Raw genomic sequence first — 15,343 nt, 5'->3', positions numbered from 1 at the left:
ATTGGGGAAAAAATAAACAAGGGGCTAATGATTCTGACTTCAACTGTATAATTTTACGTTTTTAATATATCTGTATTATATCATATATAACAATGGTATATACTTATATAATAATAATAATGACAAAATTAATTTTCTTTTCGGCTTAGTCCCTTTAATAACCAGGGGTCCGTTCTTCGTACCTCGCTTAAATGATCTAAGATTATTTGGCAGATCCTGGATCTTTTAATCTTGATAACTGATCTCTCGCTAATTTGGTTCTTCAAACAAGTTCGCGAATCAGATTAGAATGTCTGGATGAACTGATCTGAGATCGCTGTGTGTGTTATGAAGGACAGATCTATCGATCCTCGAAATCATGATCAGCAATGCAACGATTGGCTGACGGCACAGCAGCGTAATGACATCATCTGATTAATATTCAATTATCCATGTGAGCAAAATTACATCAAATCAGCAGTAAACGGCTTGTTAAATATGACACGCAAGAACTTTCCACATTTGTTGTGAGCTGCAGGCTTTACACTTTCATTTGTCAAGACAAGAGTATTCATCATGTATTTCAATGCAAATCAATGTATTTAGTTCTACATTTAGAAAAGATTTTCTTTATTATTGTAGCCGTTTTTTAATCGGTGTAAAGAATAACTGGTTGTTTACAAAAGCGTTTTCATATTGGTAAAGGCGTCTGCAACTTTTGTGAAGCTTCAAATCACTGGCATATTAACTATTAAAACATGTTTATGACTGCTGACATGTATTATTGCTTTAAAAAAAAGTCACATATTGTGCATTTCTATTATACACAATTTGTACTAAAGCGATCTAAAAAGTTCATATCAATAAGTTTTCTCTTTGCACCAGATGGCAGTCTTTGCACTTTCATTTCGAGAGTGCAGATTGTATAGCCAACGTTTTATTAATATGTATAACTTTATTTATTATATTAATGACTATAACTTTATATATATAGTTTAAAAATATGTACCATTTTCCCAAGTGTATATAACTACTACTGTAAGAAAATATCAGAATTCGGAACATAGTTTCTGTATTATCTTTGCTTGAACTGAGCCGATCTAATCCTGTTTATATGAATTGAGCCTGCTCCCAATCAGGTTTGACCTAGCAGAACTGTTGCCATGACATCAATTCTCGGATCAGCTTTGAAGAACGAAACGATCCTGGATCGTGTCAAATCGTCAATATCCATATCCAGCTAACTGAGTAATCCACGTACGAAGAACGGACCCCAGGGGTCGCCACAGCGGAATGAACCGCCAACTTTCATTCATTCATTCATCTTCTTGTCGGCTTAGTCCCTTTTTTAATCTGGGGTCGCCACAGCGGAATGAACCACCAACTTATCCAGCAAATTTTTTTGCAGCGGATGCCCTTCCAGCCGCAACCCATCTCTGGGAAACATCCACACACACATTCACACACACACTCACACACTACGGACAATTTAGCCTACCCAATTCACCTGTACCGCATGTCTTTGGACTGTAGAGGAAACCGGAGCACCCGGAGGAAACCCACGCGAACACAGGGAGAACATGCAAACTCCACACAGAAACGCCAACTGAGCCGAGCCTCAAACCAGTGACCCAGCGACCTTCTTGCTGTGAGGCGACAGCACTACCTACTGCGCCGATGCTTCGCCCAACCGCCAACTTATCCAGCATATGTTTTACACAGCGGATGCCCTTCCAGCCGCAACCCATCACTGGGAAACATCCACACACACTTATTCCCACAAATACACTACGGAAAATTTTAGCATACAATACCCAAAAACCCACACCAACACGGGGAGAACATGCAAACTCCAAACAGAAATGTCAACTGACCCAACCGAGGCTTGAAACAGTGACCTTCTAGCTGTGAGGCAAACGTGCTACCCACTGCGCCACAGCGTCGCCAATAATAACATAATAGAGAACAAAAAGAGCAACAGTAACAGTTCAACACAATCCAATAACCCGCAAATAAAATGTCATCCCAGATTAAAGATTCTTCCTATGGGTTATCTTGTACAAATGACTACTGTACATCTCCTGTGGGATTTTTCTCACAGCATCAGTCATTGACATGCTGTGTGTGTGTGTTAGGGGCAGTTGTGTGTCCGTCAGCTGTGGATCAGTCTTGTTTTCAGGTACTGAGGGTTCTGGTGTTTGATGGAGGGAAAGCTCTGGCCGTTGCGCCTGGACTCTCTCATGTAACAGTGTTTTACTGTCGCTGGAATGCATTGTGTTTGAGCAGCCAGGCCTGTATCATTCACATGCCAGTTTCATTACCACAAACCAAATATCACTCCACATTTCAGGTGACCGTGATCCGTTTGTCTTGTCTATTTTTTATTGGTCCTCCAGTGATTTGTTAGCAGTGTGCAGTTGTTTTTGGTGTTGTTATAATCAGCTTTGTGTTGCTTTATAATCAGCCATGTTTTCCATATATTTAGTCATTCTGTTGTGTCATTCATAGGGGGATTTTTACTTTAGCCCAGAATCACAATCTAGTGTGTGAATGTAATTGACCCTTCGCCAAGCCACACCCAAAAACCGCCACACCAATCGTAGCTAGCAACCGTACGAGGTCTGTCAGGCTTTCACTGATGAGCTTTAAACTTACTAGCCACTCCTTAGCAACCAATTTCAGCACCCTAGCAACTGTCCCATAGACTGTGACCAACACATGCTAACAGTTTTAACATTCATCTGACATGCTAATCTTGCTAGAAACATGCTAGTCATGCTAGCACATGCTAATTCTTTAAAACAACATTCTAATTCTTGCTAAAAACAAGATGATTCATGCTAGAATCATATTTACAACATGATGATTAATGCTAGAATCGTGCTAACATGCTAATTCATTCTGGAATCATGCTAGTTATATTCTTATTCATGCTAGTTATAAACTCCTACATGCTAGAATCATGCTAACAACATGATATTTCATGCTGAAATCATGCTAATAAGGTGCCAATTCATGCTAGAATCAGGATAGTTACATGTTAATTCATGCTAGAATCATGCTAACAACATGCTAATTTATGCTAGAATCATGGTAGTTATATGCTACTTCATGCATGCTAACAACATGTTAATTCATGCTGGAATCAGGCTAACAACATGCTAATTGATGCTAACATCATGATCACAACATGCTGATTCATTCTAGTATCATGCTAACAACACACTAATTCATGCTACAATCATGATAACAGCATGCTAAAAAATGATAACAACATGCTAATTCATGTTGGAATCGTGCTAACAACATGCTAATTCATGTTGGAATTATGCTAACAACATGTTAATTCTTGCTACAATCATGATAACAACATGCTAATTAATGTTGGAATCGTGCTAACAACATTCTAGAATCATCCTAGAAACATGCTAATTCATGTTGGAATCGTGCTAACAACATGCTAGAATCATGCTAACAACATGCTAATTCATGCTAGATTCAGGCAGGTTACATGTTAGCTCATGCTAGAAACAGGCTAACAACATGCTAATTCATGTTGGAACCGTGCTTATAACATGCTAGTTCATGTTGGAATCATGCTAACAACATGCTAATTCATGTTGGAATCGTGCTAATAACATGCTTGTTCATGTTGGAATCATGTTACCAACATGCTAATTCATGCTAGAATCAGGCTAGTTACATGCTAATTCATGTTAGAATCAAGCCAACAACATGCTAATTCATGATAGAATCAAGCTGACAACATGCTAATTCATGATATAAACAGGCTAACAACATTGGAATCATAACAACAACATGCTAATTCATGTTGGAACCATGCTAGCAACATGCTATTTCATGCTGGAAATATGCTAACAACATGCTAAACCGTGCTAGATTCAATGCTAATAACATGTTAATTTTTTAGAATCATGCTAATCATGCTAACTCATGCTAGTATCATGCTATTACCAACCTCAGGCACAGGGATCAACTTTAAAGCACTTGCTTTACTCTTTACAGTGGTTGCATTGTTGACTGCAGCGATCTTAAACATTCTTTTAGCCAACTTGCTACTTTTTCGAACTAAATAAACTACTTCCAACAGGCTGTAGCGGTCATTCACATATCATATGAGAAGCACTTCTCACAAAACAGATGCTTTATACACATAAATACTTGTGCATGAATGTTCATGACTAACCTTTCTATGAACAGGATTTGTTTATAACTGCAGATCAATGACAGTGCGAAATAGCCTACTGTAACGTCTGCGATTACATAAAATAAATAAAAGCTACGCATATGAACACATACAGACCCTTACAGTCTCCGATATGTTACCAGTTACAGAAAAACTGCACACAGCATACATTTAGTCCTTATTTGGGTTCAAAAACAACTCGAAATATAGCCCACAGTCAGAGCAAACCTCTCATATGTATCTTTAATCTTCAGCAGCACGTGCAGCCTCTTGTTAGAAAGTAACTCCCGGGTTAAAAATAGTCCAAAAGGTGATGATAATAGTTAAACATGGCAGTTTGTTCGTGTTTTGGGTTGCAGAAGCATTATTTGCGGCTGTTTTTTCACGCTTTACTCTCGCGTTTATTTCTTTCTGACAGGATCAGATTTCAAAGCACTTCAATAGTCACAATCACTAATATGAGCTCAAAAAGTTTGTTATTACAAATATAGACAAGACCGCAAGCTCTCTGGACAAAGTGAAACCAAAGAGCTTAGAATGACCAAGAGGCGACACTCAATAGAACGTTCCATTGCAACAGCAGCACCCAGCAGCAGCCCCGGATTCCGCCATTTTTGAGTGAAAGCGATCGGCCGTCTTTTTTACAGATCTTATTGCTGTCGCGATGGCAAGCAGCTGCTTTGTTTTTATTTAACCCGGGCTCATTGTGGAAACGTAGCCCCACGGACGTTTCTGCGGACCGCAAGATACGTCCCGGGAGGTACGTATTCGAGCGTTTTTTGTTTTCGCGGATCCGCAAGAGGCCGCTGTGCGTGCTTTTTTGCGTCTCCGGCGCCTCTTGGGAGCGCGCGCCGTTCTCGCGCGAAAAGCCGCCGGATCGGCCGACCCGGCCACCCTCCTCTTTCTCCTCCTCTTCCTCCTTCCCTAAACCCGAGCGATGGTTCGCAAAAGCCGTCCGGGAAAAAAAAAAAAGCAAAAGCCCTCGTCTTTGATTTCGACCGCGTTTTCGGATCCCGGCGCGTTCTCGCACTTATTTTTCGGATTCCGTTTTTCATCTTACCTGATTTCTGGAACCGCTGTTCCCTGGACTCGATCCCGGTCGTTGTCCCCGCGGCCGGCTCCTCCTCCTCCTCCGGGGTCTCCGCTCCGCCGATGCAACACTGTGACCTAAGCGGACAAACTGGTTGCATCGGGAAAGCCCTCTACTCGGAGGCGAGCCGTCGGCCAACGAGCGCGAAGAGGAGGAGCGGAGCGGCGCCACACCACCCAGCAGCGTTCGCTCGAAAAAAACTAAACGCGGCCATACCTACCTCCGGCCTCATAAAACGCGGTCTCCAGAAAAGTCCGTGGGGCTACGTTTCCAAAATGAGCTTGGGTTGTTTTTATTTATTTATTTATAAAGCGCATTAAAGCTGAGATACAACCTAAGGGACGACAATACAACACTTACTATCACAATCATCAGCGCTTTTAATAGTTTTTTTTACAGACTTATAATATGCCAGACTAATTCATTCCAAAATGGCCGCCATGCCATCTAGTGGCTGTTTTCCCAAATCGCACTAGAGTGTCACCTCTCGGTGATTCTATGCTCTTTGGTGAAAACGCTCACACTTTTAGACGGGCTTGTAAAACAACAACAGGGCACAGCAGATTTTGTTCTTGGCTTTGTGGATGTTCATCAAGACGAATACAAGGTTTGTTTGAGCTCGGGTTGACCATGGCTTGTCATTATATGTATTATTACCGTGTAATGTCTCGGCTTTGTATTTAAAACATGGCGGTTCCTTTGTTTTCATTCTGTCTTGTTGAGTAAGGGAATAACGTATCTCTTTAGACCAATAGCGTTCAGCTGCGTATCTAGCTCCACCTTTTGGTACGCTTGTTGGTATCCTTTGCAAAGGGTGCGGAAAAAGTGGTACGGTTCAGTACGCCTTTTGACAGTGGCGAACCGTACCGTACTGTACCACTCAGTGGAAATGGGCCAGGTGAAATACTGTAACTGTGACACCAAAAGCCAGAAACATTTTACTTACAATGAATTTGGATACGATTATTTCACTCCATATTTTGCCAGAAAAAAAGGAAAAACTCCTCTTTTTAAAAAAAAATAGGCCATTTAAAGGCATGCGGTCAATCAGACCACACCAGATAATCTGACCAGTGACTCTGTATGTTGGTGGGGATTAAACCGAGGCGCCGGGGTTAAAATTAGGCCGAGATGCTGATTTGCGTGGGACTGATACCACGTTTCACTCCCCTAGAAATGTGTCATTCCTTAAATTCCCGACTTTTACAGTTTTCCCTCCTCTGCTGATGGTATGATTGCTCTACGGGTTTCTCTGTGGTGTAGGTAAGCAGCTCAGGTCGGCCGGTGCGTTCAGTGCTGGTGGCCGATAGAGCTGTGTGTGGTGGCCTGGTACAGCTCTGTCTCATGACTGAGACCTAATCCTGCATTACAACACACACACACACACACATCCACGTAACCCTGGACCCGCCAGCTGAGGTCCGAGACGAGATGCAAAGGTGTACGTTGTTGGGAAGGATATGAGAGACGTTCTTGGTCATTTACACACATCTCCAGATTTGTAGGTTGTGTGTCCGATAAACAAAATGCTGTGGCTTCGAGCAGGTACCTTCTCTCTTATTATTGATTTGCATATATTAGCTGCTGCGTTGCCAGATCTTACAACGTAGTTCAGTGTGTTAGTTTGTTTTCATTGGAGTTTGATTCTGTTACAGACAAAATGATTAGTGTTGTTTGCTAAATAAAGATCTTGTAATGTTAATTATTAAGTATCTCATACTAGATTATTTGTTTTAGAGATTTTAATAATGCCAAAAAATGATTTGAGTTTCAGTTTTGAGTACATGGTGAAGGATGAATTAAAGGAGGAGGCCAAATCGTTTAATATTATAAAGACTTGGGGGTGTGGTCTTTTGAGCCACTAACCACACCCTAGCAACACCTAGCATAGCAACACTTAGAACACCTTAGTAACTCAATAGCAACCATCCTATGTGTAGTTTGGCCTACAAATCATGACTTGATTGAAATATTCGATTGCTGGAGCACAGTAGTAAAATGTTACATTTTTATTATTATTGTTATTATTTTATTAGTTTGAATCTACACATACAAAAAAAAATGTTTAGGAAAAATAATTCAGAGAAATTGCTAGTAAATTGAGCACACAATTATAAAGAAATAGCAAGTAGCTTAATATATACAACCCTAAGAAATATGCTTTTGTTTTTTTTTCACCCAAACAAATGTCATTTGATTACTTATTTTTTATCCAAAAATGAATGTTTTCACATTCTGTAGCCAGGTGGGGGTTCAGGGGGTTAGCAAGACCCACACCACTACTGACAAAGTCCAGAATTTGGCCCATATATGAACTCATTTGTCCAATTTTTGACAGTTTGCCATCATAAATTGTGAAAATAACCAATAGAAGAAGGCTCTGAGAAAAATAAGCAATAAAAGATGGCTTTTATTATTTAAATGGACAAATTCTGACTGAGTAAATGAGCTGGCCAGTTTGTAATTTGCTTTTAGGCTACAGGGTTAGTTTTTAATTTAAAGCCAGTTTTAACAGATTTTTATGATGGATGATAATAAATTAGCATTTAAAATAAGTATTTTTTTATATTTCTAAAATTCTAATCTCATTACATTATATATAAAACTGTTACAACATGTAAATAAACATTTTTTTGTAAACAAAAAATAGTATGATAAGCACTTTGACAAAAATGTAGGAGGTATTTTTGTTGCATCAAATAGTGTGGTAATGATAACCATCCAATAAGCTAATCCAGCCCAAATTGTTGCTTAAAATGTCACTAAAATGCAGTATTTAAACCTTGAATATCTGTAAAGGTCTGAAAAAAAAGAACCATCCTTTTTAATAGGCTGGCTACGAACCTGATATTTATTTATTTACTTTTTTTTGAGGAGGAGCTGTGCCCCAGTAGAGCTTTCTGATTTCTTTATTCAAAGCTGTTGAAACAACTTATGATTTTTAGTGCAAATTTCATTTTTATGACTTGATTTTACAGTTCCGTCCATTATTTTTTTTTGCCACTGTGGAAATCACATGGCGCAATAAGTGCTTTACAGTCTGACAAACAATATCAGTGTGTGCTTTGTGATTTAACAGTCCTCTCCTCATGTCAATGACTGTATAACTAGGACAAATGTTTTCCTCTGTAAGTGTGTTAATACTCAAATGAATGCCGTATTGATCGTGGCCATGCAGCATGTGTGTTTTCCTCTTTCCAAAGCCCCCCGGTGCATTCTGGGTGGTGTTTACCGTCTGATAATATAATGGACTTTGCTCTATCATCTTTTACTGTGGTGTGAATTAGGGCTTAATGATTAACATGCATAAGAAGCGGCGCACAGTGACGAGCTCCACATGGAAAGAGATCCGGGAGGAACACAGAGATAGAGATGGAGACGGAGGAGAGCGAGGGATGTTTGGGATTGTTGAGTGTGATTAATGAGCTCTCCAGGGACTACTTTTTTGTTAGTAGTTGCCAAATGCTTTCGTTCAGAATCATAGGGCTTGTCATACAAGTATCTTGAACAGCCAATGACGGATGAGAAAGAAATGTGAAGCTCCTTAAAGAAGTTTTGTTCGCTATCACATTTGTCATAGCAAATGTTTAGTATTTACAGTATGTTTAGGGTCAGTTTGTGTTTACTTTTAAATAATTGAGAAGTATACAATGTTAGATTGGTGTTTCAAATAAATTGAACATTTAAATGATCAAGGAATTCTGATATAAACTAATTAAATCAAGTTTTACCCAAAATTTTTACATCAAAAATGTAAAATACACAGTTTATTCATTCATTTACCTTTAGCTTAGTCCCTTATTTATCAGGGGGTGCCACAGTGGAATGAACCGTCAAGTATTCTGGCATATGTTTCACGCAGCAGATGCCCTTCCAGCCGCAACCTAGTATTGGGAAACACCCATACTCACATTCACACACTTATACAATACGCCCAATTTAGTTCATCCCATTCACTTATAGCGCATGTCTTGACTGTGGGGGAAACCGGAGCATCAAGAAGAAACCCACGCCAACACGGGGAGAACATGCAAACTCCTCAAAGATTTGCCAACTGGCCCAGCCGGGACTCGAACCTTCTTGACCTTCTTGCTGTAAGGCGACAGTGCTAACCACTGAGCCACCGTGCCACCTAATACACTTTTAATTAACGTATTTCTTGGTTTAAATTGTTTTGTTGTTTATTTATGGTTAAGAATTGCATTGTGGGATTTTGATCCCTGTTCTTGAAATTCATCTGTGCAGTTTAACAAACGTGACTTTTATTGATATTTTTATAGTTTGGGACAATATAACAAATGATAAACTGAAAATTAAGTATAAAATAATAAGAAAATAAAATATAAGAAAACGTGCAAGCGAGTTATTACCATGTTTGTGTATTGTATTTTACAGCATCAACCCAATTAAACATTTTCAAACTTTTCTAATAAATAAAATCAATAAATAAATCTACAAGTAGAATAAATAAATAAACCTACACATGAAATAAATAAACAAATAATAAATAAATACAAAATAAGAAAACTTTTTCAAACTTGTCTAATAAATAAAATAAAAATATACAAAAGACTAAATCTACAAATAGCACAAACAAATACATCTACATATGAAATAAACAAACAAATAATAAAAAGACTAATTAAAAAGTTAGAAAAAAAGTTTTCTTATTTTGTAATAAATTAAATCAATTAAAAAAAGACAAAAGAGTAAATCTACAAATCGCAAATAAATCTACAAATGCAATAAATAAACAAATAATAAACATTAAATAAATAAAGACAAAATATGATTTTTTTTACATTTTCAATTAAATAAATACATTTTAAAAGTACAATAAAATAATCTAAAACTAGAATAAATTAATAAACCTACAAATGAATAAATAAACAAATAAAAATTAAATAATTAAATACAAAACATAAAAACTTTTTTATCCTTTCTATTAAATAAAATCAATTTTTAAAAGTACAATAGAATAAATCTAAAATTAGAATAAATAAATAAACTTACAAGTGAATAAATAAGCAAACAATAAATAAATAAATACAAAATATGAAAACTTTTTCAAACTTGTCTAATAAATAAAATAAAAAATACAAAAGACTAAATCTACAAAGAGCATAAACAAATAAACCTGCATATAAAATAAATAAACAAATAATAAAAAAACGTATTAAAAAGTTGGAAAAGTTTTTATATTTGGTAATAAGTTAAATCAATTAAAAAATGACTACAAATATACAAATCGCAAATAAATCTACAAATGTAATAAATAAACAAATAATAAAAATTAAATACAAAATATGAAAACTTTTTAATCTTTTTTAATAAATAAAATCAATTCAAAAAATAAAATCAAAAAATAAAAAGTACAATAGAATAAATCTAAAACTAGAATAAATAAATAAACCTACTAGTGAATAAATAAATAAATACAAAATATAAAACCTTTTTCAAACTTTTCTAATAAATAAAATTAATAAAAATGACAAAAGAATAAATCTAAAAATAAAGTAAATAAATAAATAAAACAAATAATTACAAAATAATGAATACAATGCGACGCAGTAGGTAGTGCTGTCGCCTCACAGCAAGAAGGTCGCTGGTTCGAACCTCGGCTCAGCTGGCGTTTCTGTGTGGAGTTTGCATGTTTTCCCTGCGTTCGCGTGGGTCCAAAGACATGCGTTACAGGTGAATTGGGTAAGCTAAATTGTCCAAAGTGTATGAAAGTGTGTGTGTGTGTGTGTGTGGATGTTTCCTAGAAGTGGGTTGCGGCTGGCAGGGCATCCCCAGAGATGGGTTGCAGTTGGAAGGGCATCCGCTGAGTAAAAATGTGCTGGATAAGTTGGCGGTTCATTCCGCTGTGGCGAACCTGGATTAATAAAGGGACTAAACCAAAAAAAAAATGAATGAATGAATAAATAAGGAATACAATACATAAAATGAATACAAATGTGAAAACTTTTTTAAATTTTTCAACAAGATCCTGTAATGTAATTCGAAAGAATAATAATAAAAAATGACATAAGGTCAGTGGTTCGAGTCCCGGCTGGGTCAGTTGGTATTTCTGTGTGGAGTTTGCATGTTCTCCCTATGTTGGCGTGGGTTTCCTCCGGGTGCTCTGGTTTCCCCCACAGTCCAAAGACATGCGCTATAGGGGAATTTGGTAAACTAAATTGTCTGTAGTTTATGTGAGTGCATGGGTGTTTCCCAGTGATAGGTTGCAGCTGGAAAGGCATCCACTGCGTAAAACATATGCTGCATAATTTCGCGGTTAAATATAAGATGTGCCATTTTGGTTTCTGTATCAAATTAAATGTGCAAATATGATTTTATGTACATATAAAGGATATTAACTGCAAGTGAAGAGTACACTTCAATATTATGGAAATAAATATAATATAATATTTGTGGAAATAAGATGTCAAATTATGTCTGAGAAAATGTCAGTATTTATACAAAACTGTCTAAATTAAACAACAAAAATACTTATTCTCATCTGTACATATTAAAATATATATAAAAGAAAAAAGTGATCATATTAAATATGATTATATTTTAAATTCAACATACATAGGCTCATTCTGAAAGCGTAGCTCTATATACATTTCAAATGATGTAGCCAGAGGTACGTATGGCTGCAATTTGTCTTTAAAACAAACCCTACGGGGTGTTATGACGTTGTTACTTTTTGCACTAGCAGCTCACCGCTTACAAGTTTGTCCAGTAGTTCACCCCCTACATTGGCGGACTTGAGATGCAAATAGGAGAAGACCGCGTCGACAGGGTTTGAGTTCGGTAAAGAAAGCAGGTAAGACAAAAACAGAAGCTAAAAAATAAAATCTGAAAAAGTGGTAAAAATCAAGGGTCTTTTCTTTTTCTGGATTGCTTTTGAAAACACTGTCAGTTGGGTTTAAGGAAGTGGGGCGCGGGTCAGTCATTAAAAACACTATCGGTTGGGTTTTGGAAAGGGGGTAGGTGGGGCGATCAGTCAGTCGACAGCAGTCTCCGGTGGATTTACACGAGAACAGCAGACTGGAATGGCACTCGCGAAATTTGAGATCTGAAAAAGCGTACATATCAGCCTCGCAAAACAAAAAACATTAAAAAAAAACGTAGCGCCTGGGATGTATTTGGCGCTCTCCAGAAATGTATATAGCGGTACATTTTCAGAATGAGCCTGGATTGTTTAAATTATTAGATAGGCTTGCTGCCAAATCTAGGGGTTTGAAGGATAAATGCAGTTGAAGGATTTAAAATGAAAATAACTACTATTTAAATTAATTATTTAGTGTATTTGTTCTAGATATGCCTTTTAAGATATTTGAACACATTCCACTGAATGATATTTTAGCAGATGTGTCCTGTAAACAATGTTAAAATGTCATTACAGTCAATATTTTTACTCTAAAAGATAAAAAAACAAAGGGAGATAAGCTGTGGATGCTAAAGTCTTTCGAAATAGGCATACATTTAAATCACCTCAACAAATGAACAGACGTCAACATATATTCATCAAAACATAGAGGGGAATTAATATAGTTCTGCTCTCTTTGTTAAAGGCAGTGTTGTTCAGTTCAGAAACATGGCTCTTCTCCCCCACTCCTGTTCGCGTCAGTCAATCTCGCAGCCGTTATCAGCAGCGCTCTGGCAGATTTAACGCAGGAGGGTGGAAACATCTGGATCTTATTTAGTAAAATCATCCCTTGCTGGTTTTCTCTGCCTCGCTGGCACTCTCATAAAGCTGTCCAAGAGAGCAGAGACCCCAAACATGACATCAGTGTTGGGTTTTCCCCTCGCAGCCGCATTTTCATCACTCAGAGCTGGGTTTTTTACAATTTGTCAAGTGGTTTATGAAAAGTGTTTGCTTTGACTCTCGGTTTATACCTGATGTAAACATACACTGACAGATGGTGTGGGATTTAAAGGGACAGTTCACCCAAGAACTGAAAATGTACTTACACTGAAGTGGTTGTAAAGTTTTAAGAATTTCTTTCTTATGTTGAATATAAACAAAAACAACATTCTTCAAAGTATCTTCAAGAGTTCACACTTAACTCATAATTTACGAAAAGCTTGTTTGGCATGCTGTCCTGAGAGAGAGCCCTGAGCTCAAGGGATCCTCGAGTCCAGGGCTCCCTCCCTTTGAGGGGCGAGGGGAGATTGAGCTCAGGACGACCTCAAAACTCCCCCGCAGCTGAGGCCAAGGTGAACTTTCTGAGAGCGAGACGTGTGGTAAAAGAGACTTAGGTTTATTTTGTCTATAATGTAGAGCATATTTAGGCCTTGGGAGGAAACCATGGAACCCGTGGGAACCAACACGAACACGGGGAGAACATGCCAGCTCCACACAGAAATGCCAGATGGTCCAGCAAGGAGCCAGAGCCATTGGAATTCTTGCTAGTCGCTGGGCCGCCGTGCCGCCCATTCCAGGTAAAGGTGGAAGAACGGGAGGAGGGGGGTTTCTTCAAGACGTAGATAGTTGTAGAAAGAAAAAGAGGATATATATATAGGAACTTATGATCCTTTGATTGGAGGATTGTGATTAACTAATATGAGCCAGCTGGGTCAATCATGAGTGCATACTCCTCTCGAAATTAGTTTAATATATTAAACTTCGCTTATTTTTTGTTCTAAGATGAAAGAAATTTATAAAAGCTTAGAGCCACTTTTTGGGTGAACTGTCCCTTTAAGTTGAAATTTGTGGAATTTTCTAATCTTGAATCTTTGATACGGTAATGATATCCTTAAAAAACATTGACAGTTGATAGCGTTTTTAATGCCACAAGGAAATATTGCCATAGAATTATTTAAAAGTACAATGTTAATGTAATGTCTTCATTTTATACCTTCATCTTTATAATTTATTTGGATGGTTAAAATCGCAAGCATGGCTAGCAAGATTTTCACTTGGCCGGCCAAAATTTGAATTGAAATAAGGTTTGTTTACGCGACAACATAAAAAAAAGGTTGTTTTTTTTAGGTTTTGCCTGTTTGTTTGCACAACAACGTTTTTTTGTGTGACTAAAACACTCTATTTAAATCATATAATCTCAAGGTGTAAAGCGCAGAAGCACTTCTGAATCCACTTTTACTATTTTAAGGACATGAAAAACAGTCGTTGCACCAAGCGCATGGTCTAAAAGATTTGTCCCTATTCTCTTAAGTTATGTGTGTAAGTGGCATGGTGGCACAGTGGTTAGTATTGTCCGATCACCTCACAGCAAGAAGGTCGCTGGTTTGAGTTCCGGCCGGGCCAGTTGGTGTTTCTGTGTGGAGTTTGCATGTTCTCCCCGTGTTGGTGTGCTCCGGTTTCCCCCACAGTCCAAACACATGCGATATAGGTGAATTGGGTAAACTAAAGAGTTTGAGTGTGTGAATGTGAGAGTGTATGGGCGTTTCCCAGAACTGGGTTGCGATTGAAAGGGCATCCACTGCTTAAAACATATGCCGGATTAGTTGGTGGTTCATTCCTCTGATAAATAAGGGACTAAGCCGAAGAAAAATGAATGAATGAATAAATAAAGTATTTGAAAACATGTGCATTGATGAGGACAAAACGAGTGCAGAACCCTGGTAAACGTTGGAGAAGTGATATTCTACTGTTTCGAAAATGTTAGCATCTATACATATTAAAATATGGATACTTTTGCGAGAACTAGAGTGAAGTAAACTCACGTGTACAGATGAGGTCTTTGAGGACTCACAGGTGGATCAGACCTGTCCTGGGTCATGGTGTTTTGTGATGTTTTTTGCCTGTTTGGGTTGGGATGTGGGAGGCTGATGGACCAGAGAGTTTTCCCAACACTAACACTGGAATTCTTCACATTCCGCTTTCGTTAGTGGCCTAATCTATCAAAGAGAGAGAGAGAGAGATCAGGGGTTTAATGGGGTCTCAGCTACACCTCCACCTCCACCTGACCTCTTGCTGATTCCCTTCTTTTTCTCCTTTGTTTGCTTGCTTTGTGTAGTTCTTGTACGGTTTCTGTTGTTGATGTTTGAACGTACTTGAATGGATGGATGTCATTTTCTTTCCAACAAAAATTTTGGTTTTTATATACGTT

The 15,343-nt window shown here is 37.8% G+C and overlaps 1 protein-coding gene across 23 annotated transcripts in view; it reads left to right on the top strand.

The window, feature by feature from the left end:
* The window catches only part of myrf (myelin regulatory factor), an 87,001-nt gene that overhangs the window by 26,156 nt on the left and 45,502 nt on the right, over positions 1-15,343 (top strand). For 4 of the 23 annotated variants that reach the window (XM_073942515.1, XM_073942510.1, XM_073942513.1 and 1 more), the window contains exon 1: positions 6,650-6,821. The exons of 17 other annotated variants lie outside the window; for them this stretch is intronic. In XM_073942515.1, coding sequence (XP_073798616.1) covers positions 6,803-6,821 — 19 coding nt within the window. In that variant the 5' untranslated portion in view covers positions 6,650-6,802. Of the gene's footprint in view, positions 1-6,647; positions 6,822-15,343 lie in introns of those variants that run through there. 2 more of the 23 variants (XR_012400063.1, XM_073942514.1) reach the window with 1 other exon arrangement.

Source organism: Danio rerio, chromosome 25 (genome assembly GCF_049306965.1).
Source record: "Danio rerio strain Tuebingen ecotype United States chromosome 25, GRCz12tu, whole genome shotgun sequence".
NCBI lineage: Eukaryota > Metazoa > Chordata > Actinopteri > Cypriniformes > Danionidae > Danio > Danio rerio.
This window is presented reverse-complemented; position numbering and strand designations above follow the sequence as displayed.